The sequence below is a fragment of the Pan troglodytes genome, chromosome 16 (assembly GCF_028858775.2).
Source record: "Pan troglodytes isolate AG18354 chromosome 16, NHGRI_mPanTro3-v2.0_pri, whole genome shotgun sequence".
Taxonomy (NCBI): domain Eukaryota; kingdom Metazoa; phylum Chordata; class Mammalia; order Primates; family Hominidae; genus Pan; species Pan troglodytes.
In genome coordinates, this window is record NC_072414.2 from 49642574 (window position 1) to 49658267 (window position 15694).

Consider the following 15694-nt stretch of genomic DNA (forward strand, 5'->3'; position numbering starts at 1 on the left):
CAGTTTATTGCTCAAAGCAGAATATGTGAGGGAGTGAAAGGTGGTACTATTGGTAATTTAGTTAGGGAGACAAACTGGGAAGTGTGGGCCCCTTCACAGGGGTAGGCTGGGTGGGGAAGAGGGGCTGCCGGTCCGCTGCCCGGTCTCTGTATTGCCGCCCTGGGGATCTGCTGCCAGTTCACTTGGCCTGCCACAGCCATGGGACAGATCATCTCCTCTGTATATTCACTTCTAATAGGGCAGCTCTTCTTTTCCATATATTGCCTTTCTCAGTAAGAGTTACTTGGGGGGTGAAAAAAGTTTATGTTGCTAAAAAAGCCTGAAATTACTGATTTAAGTAATTTTTTTTTCAGCTTAGGGGATTTATTCAATCATTCATTCCACAAATATTTATTGAGTGTCTACTCTATGTGTGTGTCCTGTTCAGTCCTGTTGGTTCCAGAGGTCGCCTGTCACCAGGCATCTGGGGACATCATTAGGCTGCTTGGCAATCTGGCTGCTTCCCTGGAGTCCAGGCCTTTAACTCCAGCCCACAGTTGCCTGTTTTAGAGACTGATGCTTGTTTTCATCCTGACAGTGGAGTTAAAAAGGTTTCTCCTACTCCTCCTATTTTACTCCCCAAATTGAAAAAAAAAAAAAAGCTTCAGGAACTCAGGGTATGTTACATGACCTGGATGCAGAGTGAATGGGCCTCCAGGGACAGAGCCCTTCCAGCAAGCTGTGCGTGCACTGCAAATGGAGCACACAGCACACAGGGTCTCTCTCAGCTGGTCATAAGCTCTGCTCAGGATTTTCCACTTTGGGACTTCTTGGTGCCAACACTTACCCAGTGATGAGAAGGGAGAAGTCAAGGGCGTCAAGAGAGACTTGTCACATCTTGGAGATAACATCATGTAACCTATTGAGTTTGAAGAATGCTTCCCTTTTCCAGAGTTTAGGTATGCAGCAAACTCAGCTCTCTGCAATAGGTGATAACCTGGAAGGAGGGGATGAGAGCAAACCTTCTGCAGCATCAAATCAATGGCGGGAAGTCTGTGTGTGAGAACGTGGCCTGGCAAACAGGAGGCACCAGCCACCACCAACCTAAGCCCTGCCCACCTGCAACTCCACTGACTTTTTCTCACCTCCTAAGCCAGGCCTGCTTCAGTACTAGGGGTGCCAGCTTAGTGTTCCCCATGCTAGGTTGGAATGTTTCCAAAAGCAACAATTAGGAAAGCACAAGGGTATGCAAAGGGTGAGTCCAGATTTCTCCTTTGAGCTTAGCTGGTCTTACCTAGAAACTGGCTTGGCCAATGCAACTGATGAGATTGCATAGAGAAATAAGTTTCTACCTTTTGAAAAAGTCACTCATGTGGAGCATACCTTTGTCCTGAGAATGCCCCCCAAAATTCGTGTGAAATGCCACTTTTATTTTTCTGTGGCTCTGCTCACCCCTCTTCCTCCCTTTCCCTGTTAGGTCTTGCTGTGTCTCTCTGCTGCAGAACCCAGTGGATGGGCTCACTACCTCTGTGAGTCCCCACATGAAATGCACAGTGGAAGCTGCCAATTCCGCTGGGCCCTGCAAAAGCTGTCGTTCTGAAATGAGTCTCGTTGTAGGTGGAATCGTCCCAAGAAGCCAATGCTGAGGTGATGCGAGAGATGACCAAGAAGCTGTACAGCCAGTATGAGGAGAAGCTGCAGGAAGAACAGAGGAAGCACAGTGCTGAGAAGGAGGCTCTTCTGGTGTGTGTGTTGTAGCTGCCGATGTAAACTTACCGGGAATTGTTGGTTCATTATTGTTGGTGATGTATACGTAGTAGTGTTTATTCTTAGAGGTGGATCAGTAGACTCAGCCATGGGTAAGGGATCAAGGAATTATTCATCTGCTCATTCACTCCCCTCCCCTCTTCCCCTCTGCCTTTATTCATCCCCCTCCCTACTCAGAATAGCCCCTTGTCTGTCTCTAAATACATACCTTTTTCTAGCTCATCTGACAATTTGCCAGCATCTAAGCAAACCCTGGGCTTGCCCGCAGCTGTGCCCTCCCTCCCTCCATTTGCTTCTCTCTACCTGAAATTTCCTCCTTCCCTGTCTTTGATCTTGCCTAAGCTCCCTAAAAGCCTTAAATGCCACCCTCTCCATGCCTGGAGTCTCTCCCAGTCATGGAGCCAGAAGCATTATCTGTCCTTAGGAAGCTCACTCACTCTCTCTCTGCTTTTACTTTGGAATTCTTTTATACCTGCCATTAGAGTGGGGCTGTGCGTCTCACATCTTGGCTTTTCCAGGAGATTATAAGTTCCTGAAGGCAGGGACTCCATGTCTGGCTCATCTGTGTCCGTAGAGGCTTAATACATGTTCTGATGATTGACTGGGTTTTCTTGTTAGTAATGAGCTGATGTATTGCATTGTGGGAGAAGGATCTGGGAATTCTGCATTCAATTCCAGATCTGGTTCTAATTCCCTTACACTTCTGGCAAATACAGTGACATTCTGAGCATCAACTTAATGTTATTAAACATTTGTAGGCCTCTTTTACACCTTTTGGATATAAAGACTTAAGGGAAAAAAGGGAAAAAAAAAGTAGTGAGGCCCATTAACCGGCCACATGATGTATCTTTATTCATAGGTGACAACCAGAACCATGAGGTTGAGTTCATGATCTGTGAGACGCTTTCAGGTTCCAAGGTCATGTTTTAAAGAGAAATTGTGATCTAGCGAGGCCAGAGCTGATTGGATCCCGGTGAGTAGCCTCGGTACTCCATGCCTGTACTTAGGAGAGTATATTTCTTTTGCAGGAAGAAACCAATAGTTTTCTGAAAGCGATTGAAGAAGCCAATAAAAAGATGCAAGCAGCAGAGATCAGCCTAGAGGAGAAAGACCAGAGGATCGGGGAGCTGGACAGGCTGATTGAGCGCATGGAAAAGGTAGGACACAGCGTTGGGCCTATTGCCCACTTGCCCAGACTTTTCCCTGTAGGTCCATCTGAGATACGAGAAGCCCTGGATATGGATTCCTCTCACCTCCAAAATTTGCAATTAAAAAAAAAAAGACAAAGCTATAAAATAAAGTATAAGAAAGTCCAACAAAGTTCTCATTTTTCCCATGATAACTATTTTGATGCTTTTAAAAAATATTACTTGTGAAATTCTTTAGAAAAATTAATATTTTAGCAGCCTTGCTTTGCTGGTGCCCCAGGTGTGAACTTAGTTTATCCATTGAATTATCAAGCCCTATTTAGGTGTTACATCAACACAGCAACCCTGTTGTTTCTGGGGCATGTGTCTCAAGGGTTGGCTTTTCCTTGACACGCTGGGGACTTGAGAGAGTAGGGAGGCCCCATTTCTCTAGGTGTTGTAAGCAGGCTGGTGAGTGTGGTGGGGGAACCTGAGGAAGGCGGGAGCTCAGCTGGGATAATGAAGCCTGTCTAGTGAAAGGGAAGAGGCCAGGAATTAAGTAGGAAGTGGAGGAAGGGGAGGAAGTGGTGGGAGAAAGGAAAGAGGAAAGGAAGGAAGAGAAGGAAGAGAAAGGATGGGTGACCTTTAGCAGGTGACGGCTGACTTCTGGACCCAGGAGTTCAGGGCCAAGTCTGTGGCTGGTTTCTGGGAATGGCTCCCTGGCTGCATATGAGTTTGCAGAGAGCAGTGACCTGCCAAGACCCTGACATTATTAGCACCCTGTGACTCATTCGGGATGCCAAGAATCTCCAATCTGATGATGGAGGCAGAGGTGGGGCAGCAAGAGCAAGGTCATTGTCAGGCTTCATGTGATGCTGAGAAGAGGTCGCCTTAACTCATGGTGTTTGCAGCATAAGCCCCTGTACTGTCCCCTCATAAGGCGAGGTGTCGCCACTATGGGAACTGCATGAAATTCAGTTCTCTGGAGCTTCAGAGCTCACTGGGTGCTTCGTTTTAGCTCTTCAGCTTTTTACTTGGGAGAGACTTGGGCAAACTAAAGAGTCAATTACAATCTCCCTGCTACCCCCTGGGAAAACAGAATCCCATCTTTTATTGAAGAGTAGGTGATTGGCTTAGTCAGGACTAACATTAGTATTGACCAGAGGGGGTGATGGTGAAGATTGGGCAACAAGGGGGCTTTCTAGAGCTTGAGTGAGCTTCCTCCCACATTATTGTCCTCCTACAACAGCAGAAGATCCCAGTTAACTCAGATGCTCTCTCTCTGGGCAGCAGGTTTTTTCTGCAGCGTAAAGAAGCAAGGTGAGCAGGCAGCATAGTAGGGTGGTCTGGGGGAGATGCCGTTATACAGAGAAACCACAGGTAGTGGTCATGAACATAGGCTTTAGAATCAGACAGTCTGGGGATTTGAATCTTGTGTCTCTTTGTAGTTGTTTGCACTTACTTGATTTGTCCAAACTCAGTCTCCACTTCTGTAAAATGCTGATAATGGTACTTCTTATTCTTAGGGCTTTTGTGAGCAATAAATGAGAAAAATCCACGCCAAGTGCTAAGCATGGTTCCTCGTATATAGTAAGGTTTCGATCATTTGTGGCTATGATTTTTACCCTGTTACAAGGTTGCCTAAGTGTCTACCCTCAGAGTCAGGTTGTCTTTAGCGCGACCCATTTTATGCTTATCTTCACTGCTGTCCTGAGGTTCTGAAAGTTTCTTGTCTTTCCCCACTGATTTTCACATGGAGCCCTCATGTGGGATGAATGGGTAGAGCCAGGAAGCTGGTAAGGCCAGCCCTCCCTGCCAGCATTTAGGAAACACAAAACCTTCCCCAAGTGGTGTTGGCTTCTTCTTTAGTGATTGGAAATGTATTGTCCTTTCTCTAAATCTTCCTTTCCATTTAGGCTAGAGAAATGCTCTATTTATTGAACTAACATTAGATAGGCCAATTTACACTGTTTCCTTTTCAGGGATAAATCTTTGAGAGCAGGAATCTGGCCAAATCCCTGTCTCACACTACGCGAACGGCATGTCCTAGGCAGGGCTGTGGCAGTGTACGTATCCTGCTCTCAGTTTTGGATTTTGCTCAAGGACAAACCATGTGCTTTTGAATGGCTTCTCTGCCATATGCCTTAGTTTACTGTTTCTCTTGCTGAGCACTGTATTTCAAACACCTTTTTTTCTGATCAGTAAAAATCTTTTAAGGAGTGTTCTCTACCAGGGACCCTTCTGGGGAACAGATAATAGTCTATGCCATAATCTAGGCAGTGGTTTCACAGGTGTTTACAAATGTAAGAAATAATTGTGCAGTGTACACTTAAGATTTATTGTACCTCAATTTAAAACAAATTTTAAAATTGTGCTGTAAGTTAGACCTTGCTCTACTTTATGACAGCCTTTTTCTTTCTTGTTTTTTGTTTTTTTTTTCTTTTTGGAGGGAGGCATTCACTTGTGAAAGCTTTTATCACTGTTATTTCGGGGCTAATGTAAAACTTCCAACCACATAGGGGCAGGAGGAATGTTCTGCTCAGGCCAGGCCATAAGAATGTGCATTTGCTGTAGAGATTTAAAAACAGTAACAAAACCCCAGTCAAAGTTGATCTACCTTTGTTATTTTAAATATTTCAGAGATAATATATTCTTCCTGCTCAAGGTGGACTGTTTCCCCACCCCTTTGGCCTACCTCTTGGTACACCACTGCTTATAGCTTCAGAAGTTGTGGCAGTTAAATTTTCAAAGATTTGCTTTTAATAATTTGGTAGAAAAGAGGTTTGGAATCTATGTAGCTAGTAAGAGTTTGCTGGGTGGAATTTCCGAACATAAAGATGAGGAACATTAGTTCTTAGAGAAGGACCTAAAGTAAAATAATCTCCCAATTAGTGAGCGTTATTTGATAAACTTCCATTTTAAGGAAATTTGTTACACTAACATCTGTAATGTATTTTTAGCACAATTTCGGTTATGACGGGCACCATGTTTTTATGAACATTTTTCAGCTTTGTCCAAAGAAATGACTCCAGACTCTTTTTTGGGCAAACTTCTAAATATACATATATATAGCAAAGTGTACAAAGTGCACGGCTTAGTGCGCGTATGTTTCCTATTGCTACCATAGCAAATTTCCACAAGGTTAGTGGCTTAAAACAACACAAATGTATTATGTTCCATTCCTAGAGATCAGAAGTCCTAAAATCCAGGTGTTGGCAGAGCTGGATTCCTTTTGGAAGCTCTAGAAGGGAATGCACTTCCCTGCCTTCTCTAACTTCTGGAGGCCACCTGTACTCCTCAACTTGTGGCCCCCTCCTGCAGCTTCAGAGGCAGTAGCAGAGCATCTTCCAGGCTCCTTCCCTCTGATTCTAACCCTGCTGCCTCCTCCTCCTTAGAAGGGCCCAACTGGATAACCCAGGATCTCCCCATTTTAAGATCCTTAACTTAATCACATCTGCAGAATTCCTTTCTCCATGTAAGATAACACATAGGATTCAGGAATCAGGACATGGACATCTTTGGAGGGCCATTAATCTGACCACAACATATTTTTACAAGTGAATACACCTGTGTAAACACCACAAGTTAGAATATAGGATATTGCCAGAATTCCAGAGCCTCTTTTCTTGATGATTCAGAAAATAATAAAGAATTTTGCAGTATCACAAGCCATCAGTTTAAAGTATTGATTATCAGTATTTGGAGCTATAAATTTTCACTGATCCTGGGCTGATGGAATACTTTGGAAAATGAATCTTGAATGGTTTTATTTAGGATGTTTTGTCTCTGACCCATAAATATATCTATAAATACACAACAACAGACTTGGCAGTTTTGAGCCTTGTTTGGGCTTTGCTGAGCAGGTGTGTAAAACCCAGGGGGTGTCATATAGACTTGGACTCCCTAGAGCTAGAATTGCTAAATAGACATTCTCTGTCAAACTTGGGATCCATTGATTAAAATATCAGTTTCTGTTTGTTTTAGGAACGTCATCAACTGCAACTTCAACTCCTAGAACATGAAACAGAAATGTCTGGGGAGTTAACTGATTCTGACAAGGAAAGGTAAGACGGAATGCCTTTCGTCTGGTAATGGATTTAGGTTGTGGACACGCTGTGTTTTTATGACCTCATTTGACCCTTGCATTTTCATTTGTGTGGTTGTACCTTATTACAGACTTAAGCATACATAACATTGGGCTGAGAGTTTCCAATATGGAACAAGTTTCTTTGGAAGCCTCCAGCCACATCTTGCAGATCATGGCTGGTTGTTAGTGAAGTGGAACACATCAAAATACTTTCACAAGTGCAAAAGTTCGGTCTATTAATGTTCTCCATCACCTTGAACTCCACAGGATACACCTTGTTGATGAGAAAACTCATCAACTGTGACTAATACCACTTGCTTTGGAAACCAATTTAAAACATCTTTCTTTGTTTCCAAACTTTGCTTAGTAAAACCTTGCATTATCCTCTGGCAGTGAGCATATAAAGCCCTACATGAAAAACACGGAATAGTACGCTGTCTGTTCTAGAAATCAAAATGCAGAGAGGCCATTCAGGGGTCTCTAGTGAAGGAAAACAAGGTTGAGATGATTTGAGTGTTTTGGGCAAGTGACTTAACCTCCCTGAGTCTTGCTTGTGCCACATGGAAATTCATCTTTAAACGGGGGAGACGGGTATGACGGTGATAACAGTGCCCATCTCACTAGGTTACTGTTGTTAAGAGAACTGTTGGGCTTGCTGCCTGCCAAATAGTACGTGCTGAAAAAATACCCATTTTTCCTTCCTCATTTGCAATTTCAGAGTTTTCAAAGTTATAGGAGGCTTGCTAGTCATTAACATAGTGCTGAGGCAGAGATGGGGCACGGGAACTAGACCACCAGACCTTTCCTCCAGTGCCCAGCCCCAGCAGCCCCAGAGAACTGAAGAGTCCAAGCAATGTTGGAGAATAAATTGTGCTGTTGTAAAACAAAAGTATGAAATGTTTTGTGATGTGGCTTGCTCTGTTTGGATGTAGAGAAGGTCTTTCAACTTGTCCCACATTTGCCAAAAATAAAGGATATGTAGAGCAACTGTGATTCCAGACTTTTTGGTATTCTGCCGTTGATTTCAGATATTTTATTGTGTTGCTGGACCCCTTCTTCCCCGTCCTCCCCTCAAAGTAATTTACTGGATGTTCCAATATGTTATTAACCCCAAAACAGAGAGCTTCTCAGATCTGTAAATGGTGCAAAAAAATTATCTCTCAGTCCCCGGAAAATAATCATCCTTATATGGGATAAAACTTGCAAATGGGAACTTGAAAAATAGTAATAGTCCTGTGCTCCTCTGTTGTGGTAGTTTGTTAGTAATCACACTACTTTGTGTGGTCATCACATAAAGTAAGAAGAATGGATCCTAGAGTTTGATTTCTTGTTCTTGGAAGTATTTTTAAATGTTTTTAAATTTACATTTTTTTTTTACCAAACCTTCCCCAAAAGATACATGTTTTCTATTTTTATTTATTTATTTTTTTTGTGGAGATGAGGGTCTCAGCATGTTGCCCAGGCTGGTCTCAAACTCCTGGCCTCAAGCAGTCCTCCTGCCTTGGCCTCTTGAAGTGTTGGGATTACAGGCATGAGCCACCATGCTTGGCCCTCTTGGCAATATTCTTTAAAGCTGTGAGTGTTGCTGCTGCTGTTGCTGCTTTGGTTTAGGACTCATTTGCTTTTTTCTCCTATTTGTGTTAGGTATCAGCAGTTGGAGGAGGCATCAGCCAGCCTCCGTGAGCGGATCAGACACCTAGATGACATGGTGCATTGCCAGCAGAAGAAAGTCAAGCAGATGGTCGAGGAGGTAAGCATCTGCAAAAGGTCACAGGCCTGGGATTGCTTCCTGTGGTGGGGAAGCATCCCCAGAACAAGTCTGCCTTGCCCCTCCATTTCCTGTGGCTCACAAGCTGAGGTGCTCAGGCCACTGCCATCTAGGCCCAGAGTGGGATTTCCCCACATGTCCCCCATGGACTGATGATGATGATGCCCCTAAAAGAGGGGTTTCCTCAGGTCAAAGGGTTACAGTTAAGAAAGCTGGAAAGTGCAGTTCATAAGCTCACCCACTGTGAAAGGACAGTGATAGCCTGAGTGGGTACCCACAGCTCAGGAGACCCAAGGGGGTGATGGGAAGGGTGAATTTAGCCCAGGTCCCTGCACTGCCTCCACAGCCGTCTGTCTGTCTCTCTCTCTCAGCTACCATTCTTGTCCTTTATCGTTTTCTGGGTGTGTCTTTCATTCCCTTTCCTTGTCTGTTTCTCTCTTTTTTCTCCCTCCTTCCTCATTCTCTTCTCCCACTCCTGCTTCTTCTTCCTTTTCCTTTGCCACCATCCTTTCTCTCCTAACTGTCTCTGTAACAGGAAACCAAGCTATACATTTACTGTTTGGGCATAGTTTACTATTCTCTTTTTTCTAAATAAGAAAACGGGTAAGTTGAGCATTTCTATTTCTCTAAGAGGAACAAAATTTTTTTTAACTTGTGTCAATATAATCTGCCTCTTTTGTGGTGATGTTCCAAAGAAGAAAGTCCGTGCTCTGTAAAGCTAATCACATATTATTGTAGTTTTCTTCTTGCTCAATTAAAAAATCCGATTGAAAAATCTGATAGAAAAAGAGCAGTTAGTACTAACAGGGTTATAAGAATTCCCTTGAGTCTAATTCTCTAACTTGCAAAGAAAAAAAAAGGTTTCAATTTAATCAAACATTTGGTTGGCAGTGGAAAAATGAAAAAACATTTTCCTTATATTAAGTACTACTTTAAAAAGTTATGTTTTATTAATGAATTATTAAAATTAAAAGCATACCTACTTCTAAGAAATAATTCAGGTACATGACAGACAAATGGAAGATTAAAATATATCTATTTTATTAATCTCTAAGATATTGGGGATATTAATGTTGGGGAGTTAAGGTCAGAGAATTGTGAGTATGGGAAGGGACATCTTTTTTTATTGTGTGCAGGATAAACATACACATTAGATAAAAGTTTGTCCGCAAATGAGAAGTGCAGTTATACTGTGTTGAATCATGTACATCTTATATTGGTTCACACGCAAGTTTCTGGGGAGCAGTGGAATAGCAGAGGAAGCCATGCACGCACCTTTGCAATCGTTTTGTGCATCCAGGCAGGAGCACTGCCCATAACAGTAATGGGGAGGGAGATCCTGCCCTATCGTCAACACTAGGTAGATGTCAGGAGTGTGTTTTCCAAGGAAAAGCATCACTTTGCCACAGTTAGCATCTCAGTGAGCCTTGGCTGTCGGGGCATAATTTTTCTGCTTTTGAATTTCACACCCACGAAGTCTGGGGCAAGGGCATCCCTTATTTTCCCCTATGTGAGTCTCTAACTGTGAGCACTACATTTCTCCCACCTCACCACAGGGGGGTGTCTGTGTCATTCTTGTATCTAATCGTTAGAGAACTATTGAACAAAACCTCATACTGGTTGGCTTCTGATTCACTTAAACCCTTACCTGTAAGAGGTTAAGGCTGTACGAGAATCAGAGACATTGTTTTTTTAAAAGACATTTTCAAAGAAGTTTAGAATTCTCTGTTTCTTAACTTACTTCCAGAATATAACAAACATACCAATTTGAAGGGAGTTAAGGAGTACACATACATACGCACATATACATATGTGCATATGTATATGTGTATTTATACATGTGTATACATATGTGTATGTGTGTGTGTAGGGATGCATATAAAGATCACTGTCCATGCTTTGCTTTTTTCTACCTGTGATTTCATATCTTCCAGATAAGCTTCTCTAAGCTTTGATGTGGTCTGTGGTCTGGAAGGCCCAGTCATTGGAAAGAAATCACCAGCTAAAATTTAGGATGCCATCAGATTTAGCACCCCCTAGGGGCTGGCTGGGTTTCAACAGTGAATGTAGACCACCACCACCACCAGCAACAAAAAGAGAGAGAGACACTTTTTATTCCTAATAATTTTTACTGCCTGATTTAGAAAGTTTGTGTTTGCCCAGCATACTACATTAACTTACATAAGAAAAAAAGGATAGCCTAGAATCTCAATTGCTATAGCCATTTATATGAATATTTTTTTTAAAAGTTAGAAACATGGTCAAGGGGCATGGACAGGTGAGCACATTCAGAAGAGCAAGACCAGGTTGGAAAGGAGTTGAGAACCTGAGTAATTCAGGGAACTGGGGAAGACATGCCCAAGGAGAGATGGGAGCTGAATTCACATCTTAGAAAACATGAGGGAATATGTCTTTGTTTTGTATTGTGAAGCAAGGCCAGGCCAGAACCACTGGGTGACACTTTCAAAGAGGCAAATTGCAGCTCTTCATTCACAACAAAGAAAACATTTCTAATACTGGCTGCACTGGTAAGGCATTTAGCCCTTCATCATGGTTACGTTCTTTACAAAGTAAGAAGTTGATTTAGAAGTTCTCTAGTGTTCCTCCACAAATTCTGTGTTCTGTAACCTTAAAGACTGTGTGGAGGAAGTCTGGTAACTTCAGTTAAGTGTTCATCATATAAAGAATTCTCTATTGTTTACTATGCTGTGCCTGTTTTTGTAAGCTCAGCCTTATCATTATGTTGCATAATGAGCAAAATCAGCAAAGTCGTAACTAAATCACTTCAGATCACTTGGAGCAAATTTTGAAAAATCCAGAGTACTGAATTGGTCACTTGTGAAATGAATCTTGAACTCTGACTCTAGAAGAGAAGTATGTTTTCATCTGTGAACTCCGGCTCCCCAGGCATATAGGCAGCCTTTAAGTGTAGCGGATGTTAAGGACCCTTTTTCTTCCCTCACATGGGTCTGGAAGCTCGTCTTCATCATAGCCTCACTTTCACCATGGATGGAAGTCTTGTCTCCATCCATTGTTGGTATCATTTTGGCCATAATGTCCATGAGGAAACTTAGTTTTTTTAAATGATGGGCTTCTTTTGTTTAGCTCAAAATGTCCAGGTGTCACTACTGCGATCCTTGGGAATCCTTAAATGTTAAGCAACATGTTTCTTCTCACCTTAGTGGAGTATCATTCTATCATAGTAATAATAAATAATAAAATAACAAATAAAAAGTAACTGGCCCAGGTTTTGTCATCCTTAGCTCATTAATGACTTGATTTCCATGGTGGGAGACAGTAGGACTTGTACTATGTAGGAAGGGCTCATGGTGGGGGTGAGCCCTTTTGAAATGAAGGATTAGTATATATCTTACGGTGTCAAGGTCATTGAGAAAAGACAATGCAAAACGTTTTCTGTGAAATGTGGAACCAAGTCCCTCTCACTAGGCTAGGGCTTTCTACTGAATTAAGTCTCCTGTCATGGATGTCAGGGGGTTGGGTATCTCCCCCATCACTAGTTCTTCCAACTGATTCTGGCTTTGATAAAAATGAGAGAACAAAGCCAAAAAAGCCCCACGTGTGCCTCTTATAGCCGGAAAATATAGAAAAATGCCGAGGGATTGGAAAGAAAAAGCCCTCAAGGGGAAATTAATTCATTCATCCATTCAGCAGATACCCACCAGCACCCGCTTCGTGCTGGGGCTGGGTACACAGTGGGGAGTCATGCAGACATGGGCCGTGCTGGCACGGATCTTACCCACTGGTGTCACCCGAGTTCCAGGGTAGTCTTGCCTTTGGGTTTTATTATCCTGTTGAAAAGCTTTGTTGGGATTTGTCTTTGGTCCTAAATCAAGCTGCATTCTTTAGGTTGCCAGGAAAGGCACTGGGAGAGCTGGGAGGAGTGTAAAAAGTAAGAGAGCATCCTGAGGCCCCCACAGTGCCCCTCTGCTCACACATCTTTGAGTGTGACTTCTTCAGTCCACAGAGTCATTCACACCCTCTTTACCTGCTCTCACCATGGCTCTCCTGCTGCCAACCAAAGCAGCTCTCCTGCCAAGGGGAAAGTGATCTTAAGGAAAAAATCAACTATTTGCCTTCCAAGAGGGTGGGTTTACATTTTTGCCAATGGGCAGGGATATTGTTTAGCTGAATAAACAGTAATTTCTTAAGAGGTTTTTTTTTTTTTTTTAAGCTATATCCCAGTGCAGCCATTAGGCATCCTTTCATTTTATCATGTCTTTCTTTTGATTTCCCTTTGCCATTTGTGATATAGGAAATGTTTCTTCCAACAGGGTCTGAAGGGAGTTTCTTTTCATTTGCAGAGGAGGCATTTTCTTTAGACTTCTTTTGCTGAAAGCAATTACACTCTACCCCACTTTGCTATAATTGAGATGTTTAATAAGTGCAAAGGTGCAAGGAATTGATTTTCTCATTAGTGCTTCTCCACCCAAGCTACACATTGGAATCACCTGGGGAGCTTTAAGACATGCCTGAACCTGGCAGATGGGATGGAGGCAGACTGAGCACTGGGTTTTGTTTCGTTTTAAAAACTCTGCAAGTGATTCTAATATGCAGCCAGGATTGAGAATCGCTGTCCCGGATTCTCAGAGCGGTGGCCTGACTCTCCTTGCTGGGTTTCATGTTCATGCATTTGGCCAGCATCCCTCAGAAGCTCCTATGCCTGAGGTGGGAAGCTGCTGGTGAACTCAATAGGAAGGGCTCAACAGAAAGCAAGCCAGGGAGACAGTCACCAGGGACCAGGAGCACAGAAGTGAGAAAGCTGGTCCAAGTCTGTGACTCTCTGGGCACTGACAGGGGACCTTCACTTCTTGCCAGCCCCTGGTCCTGGGATGATTCTGTGACAGCTCACTCTTTTTTTATTTTTTATTTTGTTTTAGAGACAAAGTCTTGCCCTGTTGCTCAGGCTGGAGTGCAGTGGTGCAATCATACCTTCCTGCAGCCTCCAACTCCTGGGCTCAAGTGATCCTCCCCACTCAACCTCCCAAGTAGATCGACTGTAGGCACGTGCACCCATGCCCAGCTAATTTTTGTATTACTATTATTATTATTATTTTTTATAGAGACAGGGTTTCCCTATGTTGTTCAACTGGTCTTCCAACTCCTGGCCTCTAGCAATCTTCCCATCTTGGCCTCTCAGAGTGTTGGGATTACAGGTGTGAGCCACTACACCTGGCCTGACAGCCTAATCTTAATAGCTGTACTGGCCTTGTGGTATCCAGATAATACAAACTTCCCAAAGGCTATTTAGACCCATCTAGAGAGATGTTACTAAGGTGGGAAGAGGTACGCTTGTTAAATAGATAATAGAAACTTAAAGGGACAGAATCCAATCCACCTAAGTCCTTGAAAGCTGGACTACCACTAAGAGAGACTAAGGGTGATTCTCATGGATCCTCTTCCAACTGTGCATGTATGCACGTGTCTGCCTCGCCCTGCTTTAAATTATTCACTTCTGTCTATACAGAAGACGTTATACTTGGCCACATGGTACCCCTTTAGAAAGAGAAGGCAAAAACATCTTGGTTAAATAATTATATTAGCAATGACCACTTCTCAAATTTAAGGCAAAGCAGAATATTATTTGTGATTCCTAAGGAATGATTTTGAAAGTATTTAACGGTCATCTCTTAGATTTTTTTTAAAGAGTGATGCTGTAGTCATAATGCAGCAGTTCCTTGGGGGAAACAAACTGGATCGGGAGAATAACAGATGAGTAATAACTCTTCAGAGAGTTGAGACTTTGAGTATCTGGCTCTCTAGCCAGTTGGCCAAACAAGGCTTTACATTACTAGTCCCTAAATCCACATGCATCTGCAGTTAGAGACCTTTATGTGTCTACAACAAAAGATGGCCTAGAAAAATAGCAACAAGTATGGACTTTAGCATCAGACAAACCTGCATCTACTAGTTGTGGACCTTTGAAAAGTTATTAGTTTCCTTGTCTATAAAATAGGGTTAATAATAGTATCTACCCAATTTTTTGTAAGAGTTAAGTGAGATGACATGTATAAAATGCACAGCATGTTAATTGGATCATAAGAAATAATAAATATTAGTGGCTGTTATTATTACCACCTGTAAATGGGTTCGGCTGTGTATACCTAAAGTTAAGTGAACTAAAAGCAAAAGTAGCTATTGTTGATTTCCTGAGCAATGCACAGGGCTGCCCTTTATCTTTCCCTTTGGGAGTCTTGTTGGCCACATTCAATCTTTGGGTATACTTCTCTCTTCTCTTTTGTGCTCTGTGCTGTTTTCTAGCTTAGCCATCAATCTCTTCACAAGAATATTTATACAAAAAGCAATTTTTAAGATTTAAATTTGCTTCATGGCAAGTATCTGCCATTTTTACATGGTTCAGTCATTTGCTGGCACACAATTTAATTCAAAACTGTTGTGTGGTGTGCTGAAATGTGCAACACACGAAAGTACATTTTACTAAATGCCCTGTGTTTAGAGGATTTCAAGTACTTCTCATAATTGGTAATTAGCCAAATGGGGGTAGGGGAAAGGAGCCATAGCACCGAGCCCACAAACCTAATCCACTCAATTGAACTGTCTCCAGATCATGTCGCACGAGCTCTTCTCCAGATTTAGTCTCCGGCTCTTTGGAAGATGATAAGTTGGTAGCCTGCTCTGGGTTGGAAGCGATTCCTTTATTGTTCGTGATTAGAAGAACACTTGTACACTCTCTGCTGGGAAGAGGTGGTATTTATCTATGATGAGCCAATGAACAAAACAGGAAGGACATATTATTTAAAGGAAAATTTGACCATGTGGGGCTCTTGTTTGTGAAAACACCCACATACTGTCACCCTGACTTGTACAGCCTCAAACTGCAGAGTCAAGAGAACTCACAGATCCACAGAGTATTTTTAGGAACTTGAGTAGACATTGAAGAAGGAACTGCAATGAAAAAGACTACTGAAAAACCATTCAGAAAGATCC

General features: G+C 42.5%; 1 protein-coding gene across 3 annotated transcripts in view; it reads left to right on the forward strand.

Annotated features, from left to right (window-relative positions):
* The window catches only part of MYZAP (myocardial zonula adherens protein), a 93435-nt gene that overhangs the window by 38915 nt on the left and 38826 nt on the right, over window positions 1-15694 (forward strand). For 2 of the 3 annotated variants that reach the window (XM_001171951.4, XM_001171934.5), the window contains exons 7-10: window positions 1597-1722; window positions 2775-2903; window positions 6858-6937; window positions 8605-8710. In XM_001171951.4, the coding sequence (XP_001171951.1) occupies window positions 1597-1722; window positions 2775-2903; window positions 6858-6937; window positions 8605-8710 (441 nt within the window). Of the gene's footprint in view, window positions 1-1596; window positions 1723-2774; window positions 2904-6857; window positions 6938-8604; window positions 8711-15311; window positions 15464-15694 lie in introns of those variants that run through there. The other variant, XM_009429219.4, reaches the window with a different exon arrangement.